This window comes from Dendropsophus ebraccatus, chromosome 5, assembly GCF_027789765.1.
Source record: "Dendropsophus ebraccatus isolate aDenEbr1 chromosome 5, aDenEbr1.pat, whole genome shotgun sequence".
NCBI classification, from domain to species: domain Eukaryota; kingdom Metazoa; phylum Chordata; class Amphibia; order Anura; family Hylidae; genus Dendropsophus; species Dendropsophus ebraccatus.
In genome coordinates, this window is record NC_091458.1 from 88,623,043 (window position 1) to 88,641,813 (window position 18,771).

General features: G+C 45.7%; 1 protein-coding gene across 1 annotated transcript in view; it reads right to left on the minus strand.

Moving 5' to 3' along the window:
- Positions 1-18,771, minus strand: part of ABCC4 (ATP binding cassette subfamily C member 4 (PEL blood group)) — a 226,765-nt gene that overhangs the window by 187,720 nt on the left and 20,274 nt on the right. Inside the window, exon 2 of the mRNA XM_069970675.1 lies at positions 9,229-9,339. Coding sequence (XP_069826776.1) covers positions 9,229-9,339 — 111 coding nt within the window. The remainder of the gene's footprint in view (positions 1-9,228; positions 9,340-18,771) is intronic.

Genomic DNA, 18,771 nt, shown 5'->3' on the forward strand with positions numbered 1-18,771 from the left:
AGGTCACTGACAGACAAGTTAGTATGCTGAGGGCAAGCACAACTTTCAAGTACTGAAACTAGATACTACCAACGGTCAAAGTCAATCTGGATCATGAACAAAAATACACAACTATTACATTACTAAGGGCAGTCCAGGACACAGTGACCATAATATCAGTTAAGCATAATACACTGGCCTAGGCAAATAAACAATCACTCTGAAACAGCACATATCTTATCTGTATTTACTGCTCCACACAGCTCCGTTTTTTAGGTAATTTTAACTACAGGGCGAGTCTTGCTAAAAGCGCCCCCCCCCAGGCGATGTCGGGGGTGGGGTGGGGGTGGGGGCGTTTGTTACTAGGGAGAAGCAGTGTATGTATTATGGCATAGAGAACAGTTATTCAACCCTTTTCAATTTGGGGCAAAAAAAAAGTCGGTTACTCACGGGTGACGTCTTCTTTGATCTGAGGCGTTACTTCCCTTTTTCCTCTGTTTCTGGCCCGTACCCCCATGACAATTTCTTGCAGCCACAATACATATCTTCTGAACCTGCCAGACAAACATCTTAGGCTCCGCACTTTTTCAACAACTTCTACTTTTTTTGTGTCATCTGCAGTAAAGTCAGTAGGTATGTGGGTTGCCCCCTGTATCTAGGATCCTCTGCTGTGTCCCCCCATATAGTAATAATGTCCACAGGCCACCCTGTGTGCATCTGTTTAGAAGTTAGGCCTCCCTGTGCAGGATGCCCCCCCTCCCCCAATAGGTAGTGTCTGCAGTGTAGCTAATCCCCTGTAGGTAGTCTCCACAGCACGTAGCAGGTAGGGATCCCCCCAATAGTAAGCCCACCAGTATGTAGTATTCCCTCTGCAGGTGATCCCCCGTTAGTTAGCCCCCACCCCCTTAGGCATTTAGCCATAACCCCTGTAAGTAATCTCCCTGATAGTTAAACATCCCCCCCTATATATAGTAACACCCAATGTAGGAGACATCCCAGTTTAGGTAGTTAGTTAGCCCCCCAGCAGATAGCATCCCCATGGTAGGCATATCCCCTCTATGTAGGCATATCCCCTGTTAGATTACCCCCCCCATGCAGGCATCTCCCCTGTTAGATCCCCCCCTATAAATATATAGGCATCGCCCCTGTTAGCTCCCTATATATATATTATATATATATATATATACACACACACACACACACACACACACACATCCCCCCTGTTAGATCCCCCCATATATACATATAGGCATCCCCCCTGTTAGATCCCCTCTATATATATAGGCATCCCCCCTGTTAGATCCCCCCCCCCCCCCCCCATATATATATAGGCATCCCCCTGTTAGATTCCCCCCTGTATATATAGAGGCATCCCCCTGTTAGATTCCCCCCTATATATATATAGGCATCCCCCTGTTAGATCCCCCCCTGTATATATATATATATATATATATATATATATAGGCATCTCCCCTGTTAGATGCCCCCCCTATATATATAGGCATCCCCCCTGTTAGATGCCCCCCTATATATATAGGCATCCCCCCTGTTAGATGCCCCCCCTATATATATAGGCATCCCCCCTGTTAGATCCCCCCCTATGTAGGCATCCCCCATGTAGGTATCCCCCCTCCCTCCCTATCTCCCTATGTAGGCATTTCCCCAGGCTTTCTGTATAAAACAACAAACAGTTATACTCACCTTAATGCAGCACAGCAGGTCCTGTGTCTCGCGTCTTCTCTCCCGGCTCTGAGCTCCAGCACAGGAGTGACGTCACTCCTGTGCTGGAGCTCTGGGGGGAGACAGCGGCCTCTTGTGGCCGGAGGCAGAATGCAGCCTCCGGCCTCAAGCTGAGCAGAGCTGCGGGCAGGCAGCGCCACAGCAGGTGATGGGGTAGGCGAAGGGGCGGCAAGAGGGGCAGATGATGGGGCGGACGGGCGGGCGTTCGGCCGCGGGTGACACCAGCGCCCCCTAGCTGTCGGCGCCCCGCCCGCCTATAGAAACGGCCCTGGCTCCACACATGGAGTTAAGAGGCCGGCATTATCTGAACAATGAGGAAAACGCTTCCAAGAATGATATGAAATACAAGAAAAACTGCAGATATCTAAATTACTTTTCTGCAATGGAAAAAATGCTGGAGAACACTGGAGCAAATTCTTGCAGCAAGACAGACAATGGACTGTCAGACATTTTTATAAAATAGACATCCATTTACCGGCAGCAGATACGTTTCTTAGCACAGAAGGTTAAAACAACAGCCAAACCCATTCAGTATTTCCACTTCATAATATACACGGCCCTCAAGTCTCAAGTACCTGGTAATTATCCTTTCACAAGTTTCCTGATGAAGGAAATATGATCCTGTGATAGCAATCTAACTACGGAAATATATATACAGATAGCGGCTCCATAATTGTTAACAAGTAAGAGTGACGCGTTACTGACTGCCAGGCAGCCGCCTCATTTCCTTCACAGAATATGATGCAGAGTTGCAAGTCACCATTTCCTACAAAGTAGTCTCCAGATATTAATTGGGAAATACTAGCCAGGCAATAGATATTTTATTGCAGGTTCCAAGAAAGCTCAGCATCACAGAAAACTTGATATAATACTTTCCAACTTTGGCTTGCATGTTTTGGAATAACCCATACAGAACAGCAGCAAAAAAATTACACCTTTATGATAGCCATAAGAAATGGCCATAGTCACAACCAAAGCTATAATTATTCTGAAACACATAAGTAGTTTATAAAGACTGCACAGTTTATAGTACTGCACACTTCATAGAGTTTATAGTGTTGAACTGAAAACTGGGGCAGCAAAATCAGGCCATATACAGATCAAACACAGCCCTGGTTGGTTGGCAAAAATTACTTCTTAGCATTGTTAGAGTACATACACACTAGGAATGTCGACGGAAAACCCATCACGGATTCCGCAGCTCGCACCTGCTTGCAGATTCTGGCAGTCCCATACATTTCTGCCCGTGCCATAGACTCCATTCTATGCACGGGCAGATTCCACCTTCCGCCGAAGGAACTGACATGTCAATTCTTTCAGCAGACAGAGGAATTAACCCGGCCATAGAATGGAGTCTACGGCACTGGTGGAGACACGTGTGGCCGCAAGCGGGCACGAGCTGCTGAATCCTCAACAGGTTTTCCGTTGCCATTCCGTAGTGTGCACGTACCCTAAGGGGAGAAGGGGGAGATTTATGACAATGCCTGAAAGAAAGACTGTCTGCTGCCAATAGGAAACCAATCATAGCATAGCTTTAGGCTATATTTACACAAAGGGTCCCCGGACTGCCTCTACATAAATCCTGTGTGCGCCGGTGCACACAGCAGGAAACTTACGCCAGCTGAGAGCTAGAGTAGGTTTCCTGACTATTTTTCCGGTTAAAAAATGATGAATAGCGCAGACTCTGAGTCAAATTGGCATTTCCCTGAGTGTGTATGCCCTAGGCTTGAACCGCCTTTCCGTCCCTCCTCCCCATCATCATTACGAATTGCCCAGGCAGGATTTCTCCTATTCAACACTTGTCTGAACACTGCACATGTGCTGGATCGTTACAACATATATTGAGTGTTCAGACAAGTGATGAATAGGGCATGCCTGGGGCATTCCTAATGGTAAGGAGGGCGGGAGGAGAGACTGAGAGGTGGAGCAAGCCAACGGAACAGACACTCTGGGCCACACCAACATGCCAAAAGTCGTTTAGGACAATAACTGCATTACCTGCCGAATGGACCCCAGGAAAGATCTTGGATTAAAAGCAGCTATCCGAAGGTACAAGTGATTTGGGGGGGGGGGGGGGGGGCAGATTGTGAGTGTAAAAACACACACACAGTGGGTGACAGTGGGAAGATATTAATGAAGTCATACTTACCCATCTCAATGCCTGTGCGGTTACAGCTCCACCGCTCACTGTCATTCTCCAGGCTTCTGGATCTCCCAGTTCATGTGTTGTCACGATGCCACAGAAACTACCTGCTCAGCCAGTCAGTGACTGCAGAGGCGCCCTGCTTCACTGACTGACTAGGTGAGCAGATATTTCTGCAGGACCAAGAGTTACAGTAGACCACAGAGTGACCTTGGTGCATCTATCGAACTGTCTATGGCCTAAATGATGTGGCAGGGGTGCAAATTGTTGCACAAGGTGTGCCTTGCACAAAAACGCGTAAAATTTATACACCAGAAAATTGGAATACTGGAATAGAAAAAAAAAAAACTGTCTTCTACTCACCTATTACGCAGCCTGGTATTCTTTTTTTTTTTTTTTTTAAATTTAGGGTTTTTATTTTTCAAAAACAAAGAAATATACGCCTGGTAATCTTTTGAATGGTGAGCATGTAATATAGTAAAAATGTAAATTAAACTAACTATTCCAGAAAGCAGCACTGTGTACAGCAGCAGCCAGCTCCTCTGCTCATTCTGGGTTACTGTCTTGTGTGATAGCCTTATTTGTTTCTTGAAAACAGGAAGAGATTACAGAGAAAGAATCAGAGCCAGGAGCAGCAGAATGTCCAGATGTAGTCATATTAATGTTCTGAGGAAATATAATTACTACAAGCGATGCAGCGCTAATTCTCCAGTGTCATAAGACACTGAACTGGGCTATCCAACATATATTTCTGCAACAGCACAGATACACAGATATCTCCACTTACTGGCCTACAGGCCCAGTGCACATCTCAGCCACCAAGGACTCTAATGCAAGTAACTAAATTCACAAGTCAGCAATGTGATTCCACTCCAAACTAATGTCTTTAATTCACCAAATGCATTCAGTGAAATAAAAAGACACTGTCTGGGTGGCCCATAGGAGAGAGTGGCGGTCTACTTCAGCCGATGGTATTATGTGGAGCAATGCACTGCAGACCGTCAATGTGCTGATCATTTTGTTTCAATATGTTGAAAGGTCATGATCAGCCAACATCATGCATGACGGTTGATCGTGACCTTTAAACAAGCCCTATTACACCAGGCTATTATCGGCCAAAAAAGGTCAGTAATCGGCCAGGTACAGTCAATAAACGGCCAGATCAATAATGTAAACAAACGCTGATCTGCTATCAGTGCTTGTTTACCAAGTCTATTACATGGCTTGATAATCGTTTAGCCATAAACTGTAAACATACCTCTCCACAGTTCTGGTGTTCTTCTGTCCCCTGCTTGCTTCCTGGAGACGCCGCTGTAGTAGCTTCAGAGCAAGTCTCTAAACTGACTGGCCCCTCCTGGCCAGTGATTGGCTGAGCAGTCTGTCAGTTCAGAGACTTGCTATGAAGCTACTACAGCGGCGTCTCCAGGAAGCAAGCAGGGGACAGAAGAACACCAGGACCATTGAGAGGTATGTATACAGTTTACACATCACTGTCAGCTGCCGACGATTTTAGGACCAAAGGACACAATCAGCTATTAAACGGAACGATAATCAGCCTGATTACGATGCCTATTGCTCCATGCAATAGGGCTCTAACTACGAGATAAAGCAACAAATTACAGACCAATCCGGACAAGAAGGAGGTAAGGAGCCTGTCGACACATGCGATGCTTGATCTGTCACTGAGCACCTTAAACGTTGCAATCGTTGTAGATCACAGAGTTTAAGGGGTTAATGAGAGTCAGCTGCGGGATCACCTCCGGCCCCAGACCCTGATGTGAGCGGGATCGCTCTCACTGCAGCTATCCCGCTCACATCAGGAAGCCCCATCAGTTACAGGAACTTATATATACATTCCTACTGCACGGGGTATGTGCAGTATAAACATGTATATACAGATTGCTGACAGGAAGGGGTTAATGTTCGCCAGACTTCTCCTTTAATGTGAGTACTTTTGTTCATTACAATTTAAGCTAAATTGTCAGCAAGTACTGTGCTATGTTTACAGGTAGTGTCGCCATCTATTAAATCTGCTGTAAAGCTTACATGTAACACACTTTTTACAGTACAATGAGTGGAAGTTATAGCAAACATGCCTACAATCCACTGCAGACTATTCCCTTAGCACATATGTAATAAATGTATATATTGCTTCAATGTATGAACGGTATGCTGCTGCCTGAGGTGAACTCCATAGGATTTTGGACTAAACACCCTTGGCTGGACCCTTCCCGGAGGGATATTTGGCCAGTCCTGTGTTTTGAGACTCTTAAATGAGGCTCCACGGCCTCTTTTTTGTATATTCATATATCTCAGGGAGCAATGCACCTAGGATTTTACTGCTTTAACCAGCAGCCGACAGTGTTATCTTTGGTTGTCTCCCAAAGGGTCCTATTCCACGGGCCAAGGAGGGCCCGATCAACGATCTAAACGAGCGGCGATCTGCTAGAACGCTGCTCGTTTACTGGGCCTATTCCACGGTCCGATGATCGTTAAGCGAGGGCTGCAAGGACATCGTTACCGATGTCCTTGCAGCCCTCGCAGCATCATACATTACCTGTCCAGGCTTCTCCTCCGCGCTGTCTTCATCCCCGGGTCCCGCACGCTCTATCTTCAGAATGGCCAGTCAGCTGACAGGCCACACTCAGCCAATCACAGGCCACAGCGGTCCCGGCCTGTGATTGGCTGAGCGCTCCGTCAGCTGACCAGCCAGTCTAAAGATAGAGCGCGCGGGACCCGGGGATGAAGACAGCGCGGAGGAGAAGCCTGGACAGGTAATGTATGATGCTGCTTGTCAAATCGTCGGTCGCCCGCCACGCACAGCTATTCAACCATAGCGATGCGCTGTGGGGGAACGATGATTTTAGGTCTGGCCCTAAATGAACGATCAGCCGATGACACGATCATCGGTTGATCGTTCTATTTCACTATTTTTACTGTGGAATAGGGCCCTAAGATCAGCGATCTGTTTCTCTTATGGCTCTACTGGGCATTGCTCCCACCAAGCCAGAATCCTGCTCCACACTGATGAGGGCAACACCAAGAAACATCTTTCTATGGATGAATTCCTGGCCTTGGTTTTTACCTTGTCATTACATTGACTAGGGCCACTTAATATGGTTATTTTGGTGGTTTCCCTACAGGAGCCCCCTTTTGGCTGGGTCCTTCCCGAAGGGATATCTGGCTAGTCCTGTGTTTTAAGACTCCTAAATGAGGCTCCACGGGCTCTTTGCTGATTGGCATAGCTGGAGTGGTACAGCCAATCAGTACCTGAGTCTCCCAATCTTGCATTGTTTGTGGATTCATCCCAAAGCTCCTTCAACTCTTGTTTCAGAGCCAACATTTTTAAACAAAATAAGAGCCAGAGATACAGCTACCAGTAAAGCTCCTATTACACAGAGCGATTATAAAGCAAAAACCCACTGAAGTGATGGATCACTAGTAAAGATGAGCGAACCGGGTTCGGGTTTGAGTCCATCCGAACCCGAATGTTCAGCATTTGATTAGCGGTGGCTGCTGAACTTGGATAAAGCCCTAAGGCTATGTGGAAATTATGGATATAGTAATTGGATGGACTCGAACCCAAACCCGGTTCGCTCATCTCTAATCACTGGCCATCATTGTTAAGTGTAATAGGATAAAGCGAGCACACAACAAACACAAAATCATTAGATTGTTGCTGATTGTCATCTTACAGCATGTTGAAAAATCATTGTCGGTCTTTTGCTGATAATCCGTTCGTGTAATAAGAAATCTTTCAGTCGGTTGAGAAAAAAAACAAAACAACCAGGGCTGCTTTAACAGATAAAATTGGAAGTAAACTGGGAACTCATTGGTGTGGCTGTGATTTCCCTCCCCCGCTTACTGCCCTCCCCACAGGCCCGCTTCTGCCATGAGGCGGAATGAGCCTTCCGCCTCAGGCGGCAGATTTTGCGGTCCGGCAGGGGGCGGCATTATGTCCCCCCTTCTGTCATTTTTGTTAAGTATCACTTAACAAAAATGACAGCGGCCGCTCACCTGTCCCGTCGCCCGCGCTCTCCACATCCCGTCAGGTCCTGCGATGTCACCCTGCAGCTGTCACGGACCTCCAGGCTGTGGTGAGTGCCCGGGGTCGGTGGGGGACGCGCTGGGGTGATCGGGTCGCCCGGGACCGCCCAGCGCGACCCGATCACCCAACTCACTCGCCACAGCCTGGAGGTCCGTGACAGCTGCAGGGTGACATCGCGGGACCTGACGGGATGTGGAAACAGCAGAGAGCGCGGGCCGGCTGCGGTGTGGGACAGGTGAGTGGATGGCTGCGGCAGCGGGGGGGAGGGGGCTGGGGGTGCCGGCCATCACTCGGGGCGGCCTCCTGAGGTTTGCCTCAGGCGGCAGAAACCCCAGAATCGGCCCTGCCTCCCCAACATGCTGCAGAAGACTGGCTCCACTGACTGAACCTGACAATGACAATTTAAACTTTTGACATATATCTATTTAACTTCAAAATTTCCTTTAAATGCTAGGGGCACTACATTTTATTAGGGCTTTGTTTGGTGAATTGTGTTGGAGTTGCATAGGCCCACATGTTGATCTTTCATTGACTGTTAATTGAGTGATATTGAGTCTATGCCAAGGTGCCTAAACTACTTGGGGCCTTGTGTTATTACATCAGGGTGAGCAAAGGGGGGAAAAAATTGTATATGTGAACAGAATTAATATGGCTAAGGATAGCAAGTCCATTTTTTCATCTATTTTATACAAAAAAAAAGATGAAAAAAAATGCAGTGCAAACCCAGCCTGCAAAGTCAAAGTGTGAACCCAGCCTAAAGCAATCATGTTAAAGGGGTATTCTGCTCAAACTAAACTTTGTTTATGTTCTCCTCAAGGACAGCAACATATTAAGTCTATTCTTACCCTTCCACATTCCCTAGTGTTCGTCTAGGTCATCTTCGGGTCCTGGCTGAACAATCCGGCCTCCACTTCCAAGAAGGACTAATCTCGGCAGTGAGAGCCCGCTCAGCCAATCACTGGCCCCAGTGATGTTTGCTCAGTCAGTGATTGGCCGATCAAGCTGTCATTACTAAGGAGAGTTTATCTCAGACGTGGAGGTAGGAACATTCAGCTGAGACCCGAAGATGGAGTAGGACGACACCGGGGGAACGTGGAACGGTAAGAATAGGCCGTTTACGATGCTGCTGCCTTTGGGGAGAACATAAAGGTTAGTTTTAATGGAATGATGAGCAACTCTTTTCATTTACGGTGTCAAAAATACAAAGTAGAAAAACCATAGACATTGAAAGATTTGCAAAGTTATCTCTACCATATAGAAATACTATATTTTATATATGAAACTTTTATATTTCTGTAAGAAAAGCAACACCCCTTACCATTGCAGTTCTTCCCCGAGTCTCTCCGAGGCATCCTCTGGGAGTATATTGTACATGTCATCTTCTTCAAGTTTTTTTTTGTGCCCAATAAGAAATAGAGAATTGAGCCAACTGAGGAAAGAGATGGAGAGACATGATGAACTATTTATCTTCCAATAGAATAATATGACAGTAAATAGTGCTATCAAATTATATCTTATATGTACTTTACTGAAAACTTCTGCAAAGATTGTGAAGCGACTACTATGAAGCCAAAATCCTTAAAGTGTCAGTGATGTTACAAAGAAAAAGAAAACATCCACCACTACAAGACTGCATTGTAATGACTACAGCGATCAGTAAAGAGAGTCTATAGGGGAGATTCATCAAAGGGTGTTTACTGCCCACAGCAAACAATTAAAGCTCAGCTTTCAGCTCTGGTAAAATAAAAGCCGAGCTGTGATTGGTTGCTGTGGGAAGTTTACACCAGTGTATATATTGTACCCTTTGATAAATCTCCCCCTATGAGTTTCCCATCATGCAGAATCTTCCCATCTGCCTTACTGTAAGGTAGATAAAAGGGCTAGCGTGCCAACAGCTCCAAAATGTCCATGCAGCTACTTTTGTTCTACTATTCGCCACTGATACAAACATGACTAGTTGGAATATTAGCAGTAAAACCCCATTAAGGATGCCTTCACAAACACCAGATCCACTGCCAATTTGCAGCGTAATCCGCTGTGGAGCCAGTGTCAGTGCATCCCTATGAGAATACATACTTGCAGCGGGATTGACATCCCACTGCGAGTATGTAAGTTAACCCCTGGCGGCCGGAGCATACATTACCTGCTCCCAGCTTCGGGGGTTCTCAGCAGGACGTCCCATTCAGCAAATCAGTGGCTGTGGCGGGGCAGCACACTGATTGGCTGAGCGGGACAAGCAGACGCTGGAAACCCCCGAAGCAAGCCGAGTATGTATTCTTATAGGGATGCACTGACACTGGATCCGCAGGGGATTTCTCAGCGTGAACCTGCTGCGGATCCGGTGTGTGTGAAGGCACCATAACAGTGTGAGACACTTTAGCAGCATAATCTCTTGTCTAAGTGGCATCACAACACAAACATGTCTGACCAGCATTAATAATCCTTTGTGCCTTTCTGCCATAAACATGTATAAACAGTGCAGTTCCAATAAGATTACATAATCAATACATTTCATTTCATACATTTACAATCAATGTGCATTTGCAATCCATGTTGTGGGGGTGGGGGGGATGCTGACAAGTCTTTAGCTCAGGATTCAGGATGCGGTGTCTGACTATTCTGAAATCCATGGAAAATCCATGAGAAACTTGCCACAGTGCAGTGAATTTGCCACGGTGCAGTGCTCAGTGTTTTTAGGAGAAGGCGTTCACAATTACAGTATGGCCAGACATAGCATTGCCCCCAGTTGTATGGGTTCAGCCCCAGTGTTCTCAGAGATTGAAGTTGCAGAGGAACTTGCCTGTTTAAAGCTGAATAAGGCGATGGGTGGAGATGGTGCCCACCCCAGGGTTGTTAAAGAACTCGTACCTGTGATTGGTTATACAGATATGTCAGGGAACAACAATCTCTCCTAACAGGAGATGGTCCGGATGAATGGAGAACGACCAATGTCACCAAATCTATCTACTGCAGTTTTGACAGATTCTATGCATGTTGCAGACTTTGCAATGTAAACATTGTTGTTTTTACTCAATAATGGCTGAAATTTCATATGTATTTTATTAACTATTTTTTGCTTTAGTTTACAGATAAACAAAAAGGCTGGCATTTTTACAGTCATAAGTTTTATGGGTGTAAAATTAAGAGATATTGTGGTGGTGGTGGGGGACATTTACCATAAGTGTATCGCATTGTGTCAAGTGCGGAATTTAGGTTCTGAATCTGGACAGAAAATCCACAACAAGGCTATGTTTACACTACGTAAAAGTACGGCCATTGTTGCCATCGGCAACAACGGCCGTACTTTATGCAGCGTGGAATATTGCCTATTTCTTTATGAGATCCCGGCCGGAGCGTATACACATAGTATATGCTCCGGCCGGGATCCCAAGCGCCACCGCAAAGAACTGACATGTCAGTTTTCTGCGGCCGTAATTCAGTGAATTGCGGCCGTAGAAAATCCTGTCAGCTCACACAATGAAGTAAGCGGCTCCGGCCGCTTGCTTCATTGTGTCCTATGGGGAGTTCTGATGCGGACGCGAGCCGATGTGCCCGCATCAGAACACTACGGCCATAAAGATCATCCGGCCGGGATGATCTTAGCAGAGACCGGCCGGGTCACGGAACGGCCGATCTCTTACAAAGTGTGAACATAGCCCAAATCTGTAAGGTCTGAGCATAGCCTTTGCCTGGGGTTAGATAGCAATATACTGTTTTTATTATCCTTTCTGCCTTCTGACTTTTTCCTTCCTGGAATAGTTGAAGTCAGATTACGAAAGCTCCTTTATTGTAACTTATAATCACTGTGTATCCCTAGCCTAATAGTCCAGATAATGGTTAGAGAAAGGACTATGGAATACCCAGGGCTGGCGTCAGCATCCGGCTTACTTGGGCAAGTGCCGGGGCCCGCAGCGCCTGAAGGGGCCCCCTGGCACTTACCCACAATGGACAGCCACCGGACACATGCGGCATCGCTTCTCCCCTCCCCGGGACTCAGGGTCGGCGTTGCCGACACCCGGGGGACCCCCTGAGTGATGTCAGGATGCCAGCCGCGGCACAACTACACCCTGCTGGGATTCCATCACTGTGACCCCTCCTCCGGGACCCCACACAGCCTGATGTCTTCCCAGCATGCCCAGACTGGCAATCTGGCAAACCAGGGAAATCCCAATGGGCTGGCCGGATTGCCAGTCCTTGGCCGTCTGTCTCCCTCTGCACATCATAACATCAGGTAAGCATCATTACAGGAGGCTGTGTGTGTGTGTGTGGGGGGGGGGGGGGCGCTGGTGCCACTGAAGTGATATTGTGGCCTTAGAGGCTAAACAGCAGGTCAGGGCCTCACTACAGTGCTGCCTGTGCGGTGCTTCCCTGCCCCCTCCTCCAGCTATATTCCAGTTTCTCTCTACTCCTGACCTGCACAGCAACCCGGGCAGAGGGAGATGTGACAGGTGAAAGAACTGCTGCCTGACAGATCCATACAGAGGTGAGTGTATGGTGTGACTGGGTATACATGCATATGTGTGTCTCTATGCAAGTGTTGTGTGTGTATCTGTCTGTGTGTGCTGGGAGTGGAAAGGTATGTATCACCTGTGGCATATGAGCTGCAGTGGATTTATTGCAGATTTTCCTCTTTACTTTTCAAGGTGGAGTCTCAATATGCAATAAATCCACTGTGTTGTATTGCAAATTTTTCTGTTGTTGATCCCTGCAGACTAGAAAAATCTGCAAGTGCTGATACTGGTTAGATTGCGCAGAATTGTCGGAACTATTAAAACATATATATTATTGATTGTGCTTCCTGTAAAGTGCCAGAATAGTTTATTTTGGGTCACATCATATTCAGTAAATAAAAGGATGTGGAGGCATCTCATTAATTAAAATATAAAAATTACATCTGCACACTTTACTCAGCAGGTGTTTAGTGTTGGGTGAACCTGTCAAAATGTTTTCCAACACTCCCTAGGGCAGCATCAGACTTGTGCACCCAACAGAAGTGGCAAGTTGTGTTGCTGTCTCTGCATATTATAGATATGAAATTTTATGGTATGTGGGCGGGTTGGGTTTTAGTGCCAGGGCATTCTGTGTAGGTGATCAGCAGTGTATTAAGTATATAATACACTGCTGATCACCTACACAGAATGGAGAGATAGAGACCCTCTAACAAAGATGCCACGATTTGCTATACAAAGGGGCCCACTGAGGCTCTGTCGCCCAAGGGCCCACAAAGACCTGGAGCCGACCCTGGGAATACCTCCCATACAGCAGGTCTGCACAGAGTTAACTGCATGCTTGACAAAGTACATATACAAGGGTAGTTGGTGAAAAAACTCTAGCCCTAGGCACGAAAGAAGCTCTTCAGTCTGCCTTTTACTTTGCTATCAAACCTCAAAACTAATATGTACACTTCTAATTGGGAAAAGAAGTGTTATTTTAATGGTAGGCTATGGCTCCAAATCACAAATATGTACTGCTAGAAACAAATATATAGAACCAATCATAATGGGACTATGTGCATACAAGGCAGTTTCCATATACAGTTATGTTTTTACCATCAATAACCCAGGTTTCAGATGACAGAAACATAATGTTTAGACTGCTATAATGTCTGCGGGTTATAGGACAATTACAGGGAAGGAGCAGGTGGGTTATTCATGGAAACAACCGCAGCTCTGACAATACAGTTTGAGCTAAATGTTACAGAATAATAAAGAAACAGGCAAACACCAGTGACTGAACAAATACTGTATCATTGACAGCTGACAAGTGTGCCACAATGGACACCACAGCGGTGTCTGAGAATCTACAGCTGTCTCTCTGCACATAATATTCATAGTTATTTCCATAAAGACACTTTACGTAAGACTTACAGGTGTGGCTGCAGTAAAAGAACAAAAGCCAAATGTATTACATAAAAGATCTCAAGGCTAATGGTTTTTCAATATCTGAAGTTCTTGGTGTCTAAAGTTACAGATCCAAAACCTGTAGCTGCTTTACCTCTATACGCTTTCGACAAAGCTTAATGGTGTTCTGACCTTGTCTCAATTACTATCCAAATCTATTTGGATAGTGACGTAAATAAGAAGCTTTGTACACCACCAAGTAGGGCTGGGCGATTTATCAAATTGATTTGATGAATTTACGTGTGACTGTACCACCAGGCCGAAGAACTGGAGGCGGGCCAACCCACCCTTTGTGGGAGTAAACCCCCGCCCCTCTATGATAGGGTTTCATTGATTCTAATTGAGTCACGTCATCGACGGGCTGGGGTTTCTTCCCACTGGGGGTGGGTCGGCCTGTGGCTTCAGCCTGGGCCTGGTGGTACAGTCACTTTGAAGGAGAAGTCTGGCTATTTTTAAAAATTGTCAGCCAGTAGAGGCAGGTGGGGAACATAACAAACAAGTACTACTTACCTCTCCGGGTGTCCCCGAAGGGCAGCGTCACAGGTGCTGGGACCCCATTCTTCTCCCTTCCACCCCCACCACGAGTTCTGATGTTGGCACGACTCAGGAAAAAATACCCAACCTTGCTTATGGACTGCCCTATCAGCCAATCAGTGTCTGCAGCGGGGTCCCGCCCCAGTCACTGACTGGCTGAATGGGTAGTCCATAAACTTATTTGTGACGTTCCACCCGAAGGAGATCCTAGAACCAGGTGGGGATCCCGAAACGGCAAGCCAGCGCTGCAGAGACACAGGGAGAGGTACAGTAAGTAGTTATTGTTTATGTTCTCCCCTGGCCCTGTCAGTTGACAAACTTTAATACTTCTCCTTTAATCGCAAATTCATCGCAAAAGCGCTCACCCGCCAGCATAGGAGCTGGACCGGGTGCCGGGGAGCTGATCACTGAGGCACAGCCAGGACAGACTCCATGCCCCACTGCGCCTCAGTGATCAGCTCCCCAGCGCCCGGTCCAGCTCCTATGCTGTGTATCAGCAGCAGGGCATCTGAGGGAGGACTGGTGCACATGGAGAAGGTGCAGGAGTGCTCACCGCACCGCGACCGGGCGGCGGGTGAGCGCTCCTGCAAGGGACCGGGCGACTAGATGAGGAGGGGCAGGAGCGCTCACCCCGCCAGGAGCGAGCAGCGGGTGAGCACTATTGCACAGGACGGGGCGGCTGGGTGAGCTCAGAACTGTTTGGGGGACTGCTGACCCAGCTGGGACCGGGCGGCGGGGGCCTCCGCAGTGAGGTGAGGGAACCGGGCAGAAGGTATAATAGGACCGGGGAGGCAGGGAGAGAGACAGGCAGTGTGATGGGGGGGAGGGGGTACATTAGAGCACTGGGCAGCACAGGGAGGGAGAAGGCACTGATTCAGCTACATAGATGCATACATGCGCTGGACACTACACTTGAGACGTGACGTCACTTTTTTTTGAGGAAGTAAAGCCTGCCTGATCTACTAAATTGAGGGAAATAGCACTATATGTGCATTTCCCATAATTAGTGTATATTAGGCATTTGTAGAACTTTCCTTATGTAATAACATATTGAAAATTCATTTTCGCCTAAAGGAGTGCCCCTATAAGCGAATATTAGAGTATATAGGCGAATATTATAGTATAGCCTGGTTTGGTGCAATAGTTGGTTTGCTGCAATACTATATGGAGAGATTTGATCTCTGATACTTTCTATGGGCATTGTGTGATAAGTTTATATTAAACCATAATAACCTATGTAAATACTGTGACTCCATGAATGTTGTGTGTTAGCGTTTTCTGTTGGTAGGGCTTTACCATCTGCACCTCTTGTAATCATGTTTTTATCATCTATTTTATTAATAATAATAATAATAATAATAATAATAGGAATTGAATTAGTAAATTATGTTCATGTTTTCTTTGCTATACATTTATATGGTGGGTTTTTATCCAGTTATAAAAGTACAGTACAAGGTTATTTCATGCATTAACATTTAGATGGTGGTGATGTATATTGTTTCTGTCAAAAGTGAGCTTTTTTGTGTGCAGTTCTAGGAATTTGTTGTCAAGTATTTTAAACAGAAGCAAAGAGTAAAATAAAATAGCCAAAACAGGATCAGATACGACTGGATTACATAGATAGCTCTCTTTGCAGAGAGACGCCTTAGAAAGTCCTTTAAGAAGACCTAGCTGATAAAAAGTACAAGAATGCCTCTGATGACATTGGCCATGCTTCTGACAGTAAGCATCTACATGCTGCTCTATTGTGTGGGCAATAGGTCTTTCACTGAAAGGAAATAAGCCTGTTGGGAAGGAGTGCTATTAATTGTTCTATGGTAATCCCTAGAGAACTGCTATGCTAGTGCTCACAGAACCTGAATCAAGTTATGGTATTACTTATACACAATTCACATGGTGCACACGTTTTGTTATGCCCAGTATATCGTATGATATATTCAGAAGCAGCAGGCAAATCTCAAACAAAAGTAAATCTGCATAAGTGTTACATTATATAACTGATGCAGCTATTTTTGCGGTCCAAAGGAATACACTGAGCCAGATTTAACAAACTGCCCGAAACCAAAATTGTCCTGTCTTGCCCACAGTAACCAAACACAGCTCAACTTTTATTTTACCAGAGGTTTTAAAGCTACAAAAGCTGAGCTGTGATTGGTTGCAGGAGACAAAACCTGACAGTTTTAGTTTTAGCCACGGAGTTGTATGAGATTTTGTGGACTGCAGCTGTCATTCAATAGTCCATATCCATTTCCAAGCCATCATGACTGTTTTTCTAGCACAATATAGAAGTACACAAAAGAATAACCTATTGTAGGCTCCTGGGTATCTAGAACTCCCAACAGACAAACCTGAGGAGATAAGATTCTTGGGCAGGAAAAGAAAGTTATGGAGGAGCACAGAAGACAAAACTAGAAGCACCTTGGGGCATGTAAACAGTGCATGGAGAAAGGTGCCAGTGTCTGCTCGTCAGCAGAGGCACAGGTCATCCGCTAGCATACCTAGTAGTTTAAGACAGCAGGAGTGAAGTATTAAGAAATTGGTATTGGATTAAGAGGTCTTTTGCGCTGACCACACATGAGAAGTACTCTGACAAAATCTGGGATATCAGTTAACCATTTGGCTTTGTCATGAGACCTTGGAATTGCCAACTGGAGAAAGGTATACTTAAGTAGGGCTGGGCGATAATGGCCTAAATCAATGTCGCGGTTTATCGTACATGTAGCCGCGGAAACGATAAATTGAACGATAATTATAACACGCCCCTTTTAAAGCCACACCCCTTTTGAAACCCCCATTTTCTGATGGTAATACAAATGTGGATTTATTCCATATAACAATGTGCAGCAAACTTCACAAGTAGTACACAACGTTTTGGCATCTCCTACACCATTTTCAAGTGCCACTTGAAAATGGTGTAGGAGATGCCAAAACGTTGTACATTACTTGTGAAGTTTGCTGCACATTGTTATATGGAATAAATCCACGTTTTCACGTTTGTATTACCATCAGAATATTTTTACTAGCTGACTTGATCCAAGGTCTGGGATTCATCTGCTGTCACCCACAGTTCGTTTATTGTGCTGCCTATATTTTTTGCTATATCTATCTACACTCACCGGCCACTTTATTAGGTACACCTGTCCAACTGCACTTTACCACTTAATTTCTAATCAGCCAATCACATGGCGGCAACTCAGTGCATTTAGGCATGTAGACATGGTCAAGACAATCTCCTGCAGTTCAAACCGAGCATCAGTATGGGGAAGAAAGGTGATTTGAGTGCCTTTGAATGTGGCATGGTTGTTGGTGCCAGAAAGGCTGGTCTGAGTATTTCAGAAACTGCTGATCTACTGGGATTTTCACGCACAACCATCTCTAGGGTTTACAGAGAATGGTCCGAAAAAGAAAAAACATCCAGTGAGCGGCAGTTCTGTGGGCGGAAATGCCTTGTTGATTCCAGAGGTCAGAGGAGAATGGGCAGACTGGTCCGAGCTGATAGAAAGGCAACAGTGACTCAAATAGCCAACCGTTACAACCAAGGTAGGCAGAAGAGCATCTCTGAACGCACAGTGCGTCGAACTTTGAGGCAGATGGGCTACAGCAGCAGAAGACCACCCGTTACTAGCATGGTGTACCTAATAAAGTGGCCGGTGAGTGTATATACTGTGGGGTAGATTTCTCAAACATGGTGTAAAGTGAAACTGGCTCAGTTGCCCCTAGCAACCAATCAGATTCCACCTTTCATTTTTCAAAGAGTCTGTGAGAGATGAAAAGTGGAATCTGATAGGTTGCTAGGGGCAGCTGAGGCCAGTTTCACTTTACACCATGTTTGAGAAATCTACCCCAGTGTGTGTGTGTGTGTGTGTGTATATGTATATATATATATATATATATATATATATACACACACACACACATACAGATAGGAGATGGATAGATAGGAGATAGATAGATACAAAAAAGAGAAAAAGCAGCACTGCTCAATTGGCGTTGGGTTGGTGCCAGCGGACCTAGGTCTTGACTCTTGACCGTATTCAAATAGTAAGTAGAGACCCACTACACTCAAAGGGTTAACGGTGCAAAACGCAGATTTATTTAAAAAAAAAACGATGTGCTGCACTATGTTTTTTTGAATAAATCTACATTACGCACCATTAACCCTTTGAGTGCCGTGGGCTATCTACTTACTAGATAGATAGATAGATAGATAGGAGATAGATAGATAGATAGATATGAGATAGATAGATAGATAGATAGATAGATAGATAGATAGATAGACAGTATATAGATAGATAGATATCTCTTCTATCTATCTATAATTACATCTATCATTTATCTATCTCTCTAGCTCCTATACCTTTCTATCTAATATCTGCCCCCAGTCATTGTCATATGCTGTTCTGGACCCCCCCCCCCCTCTCCCGCAC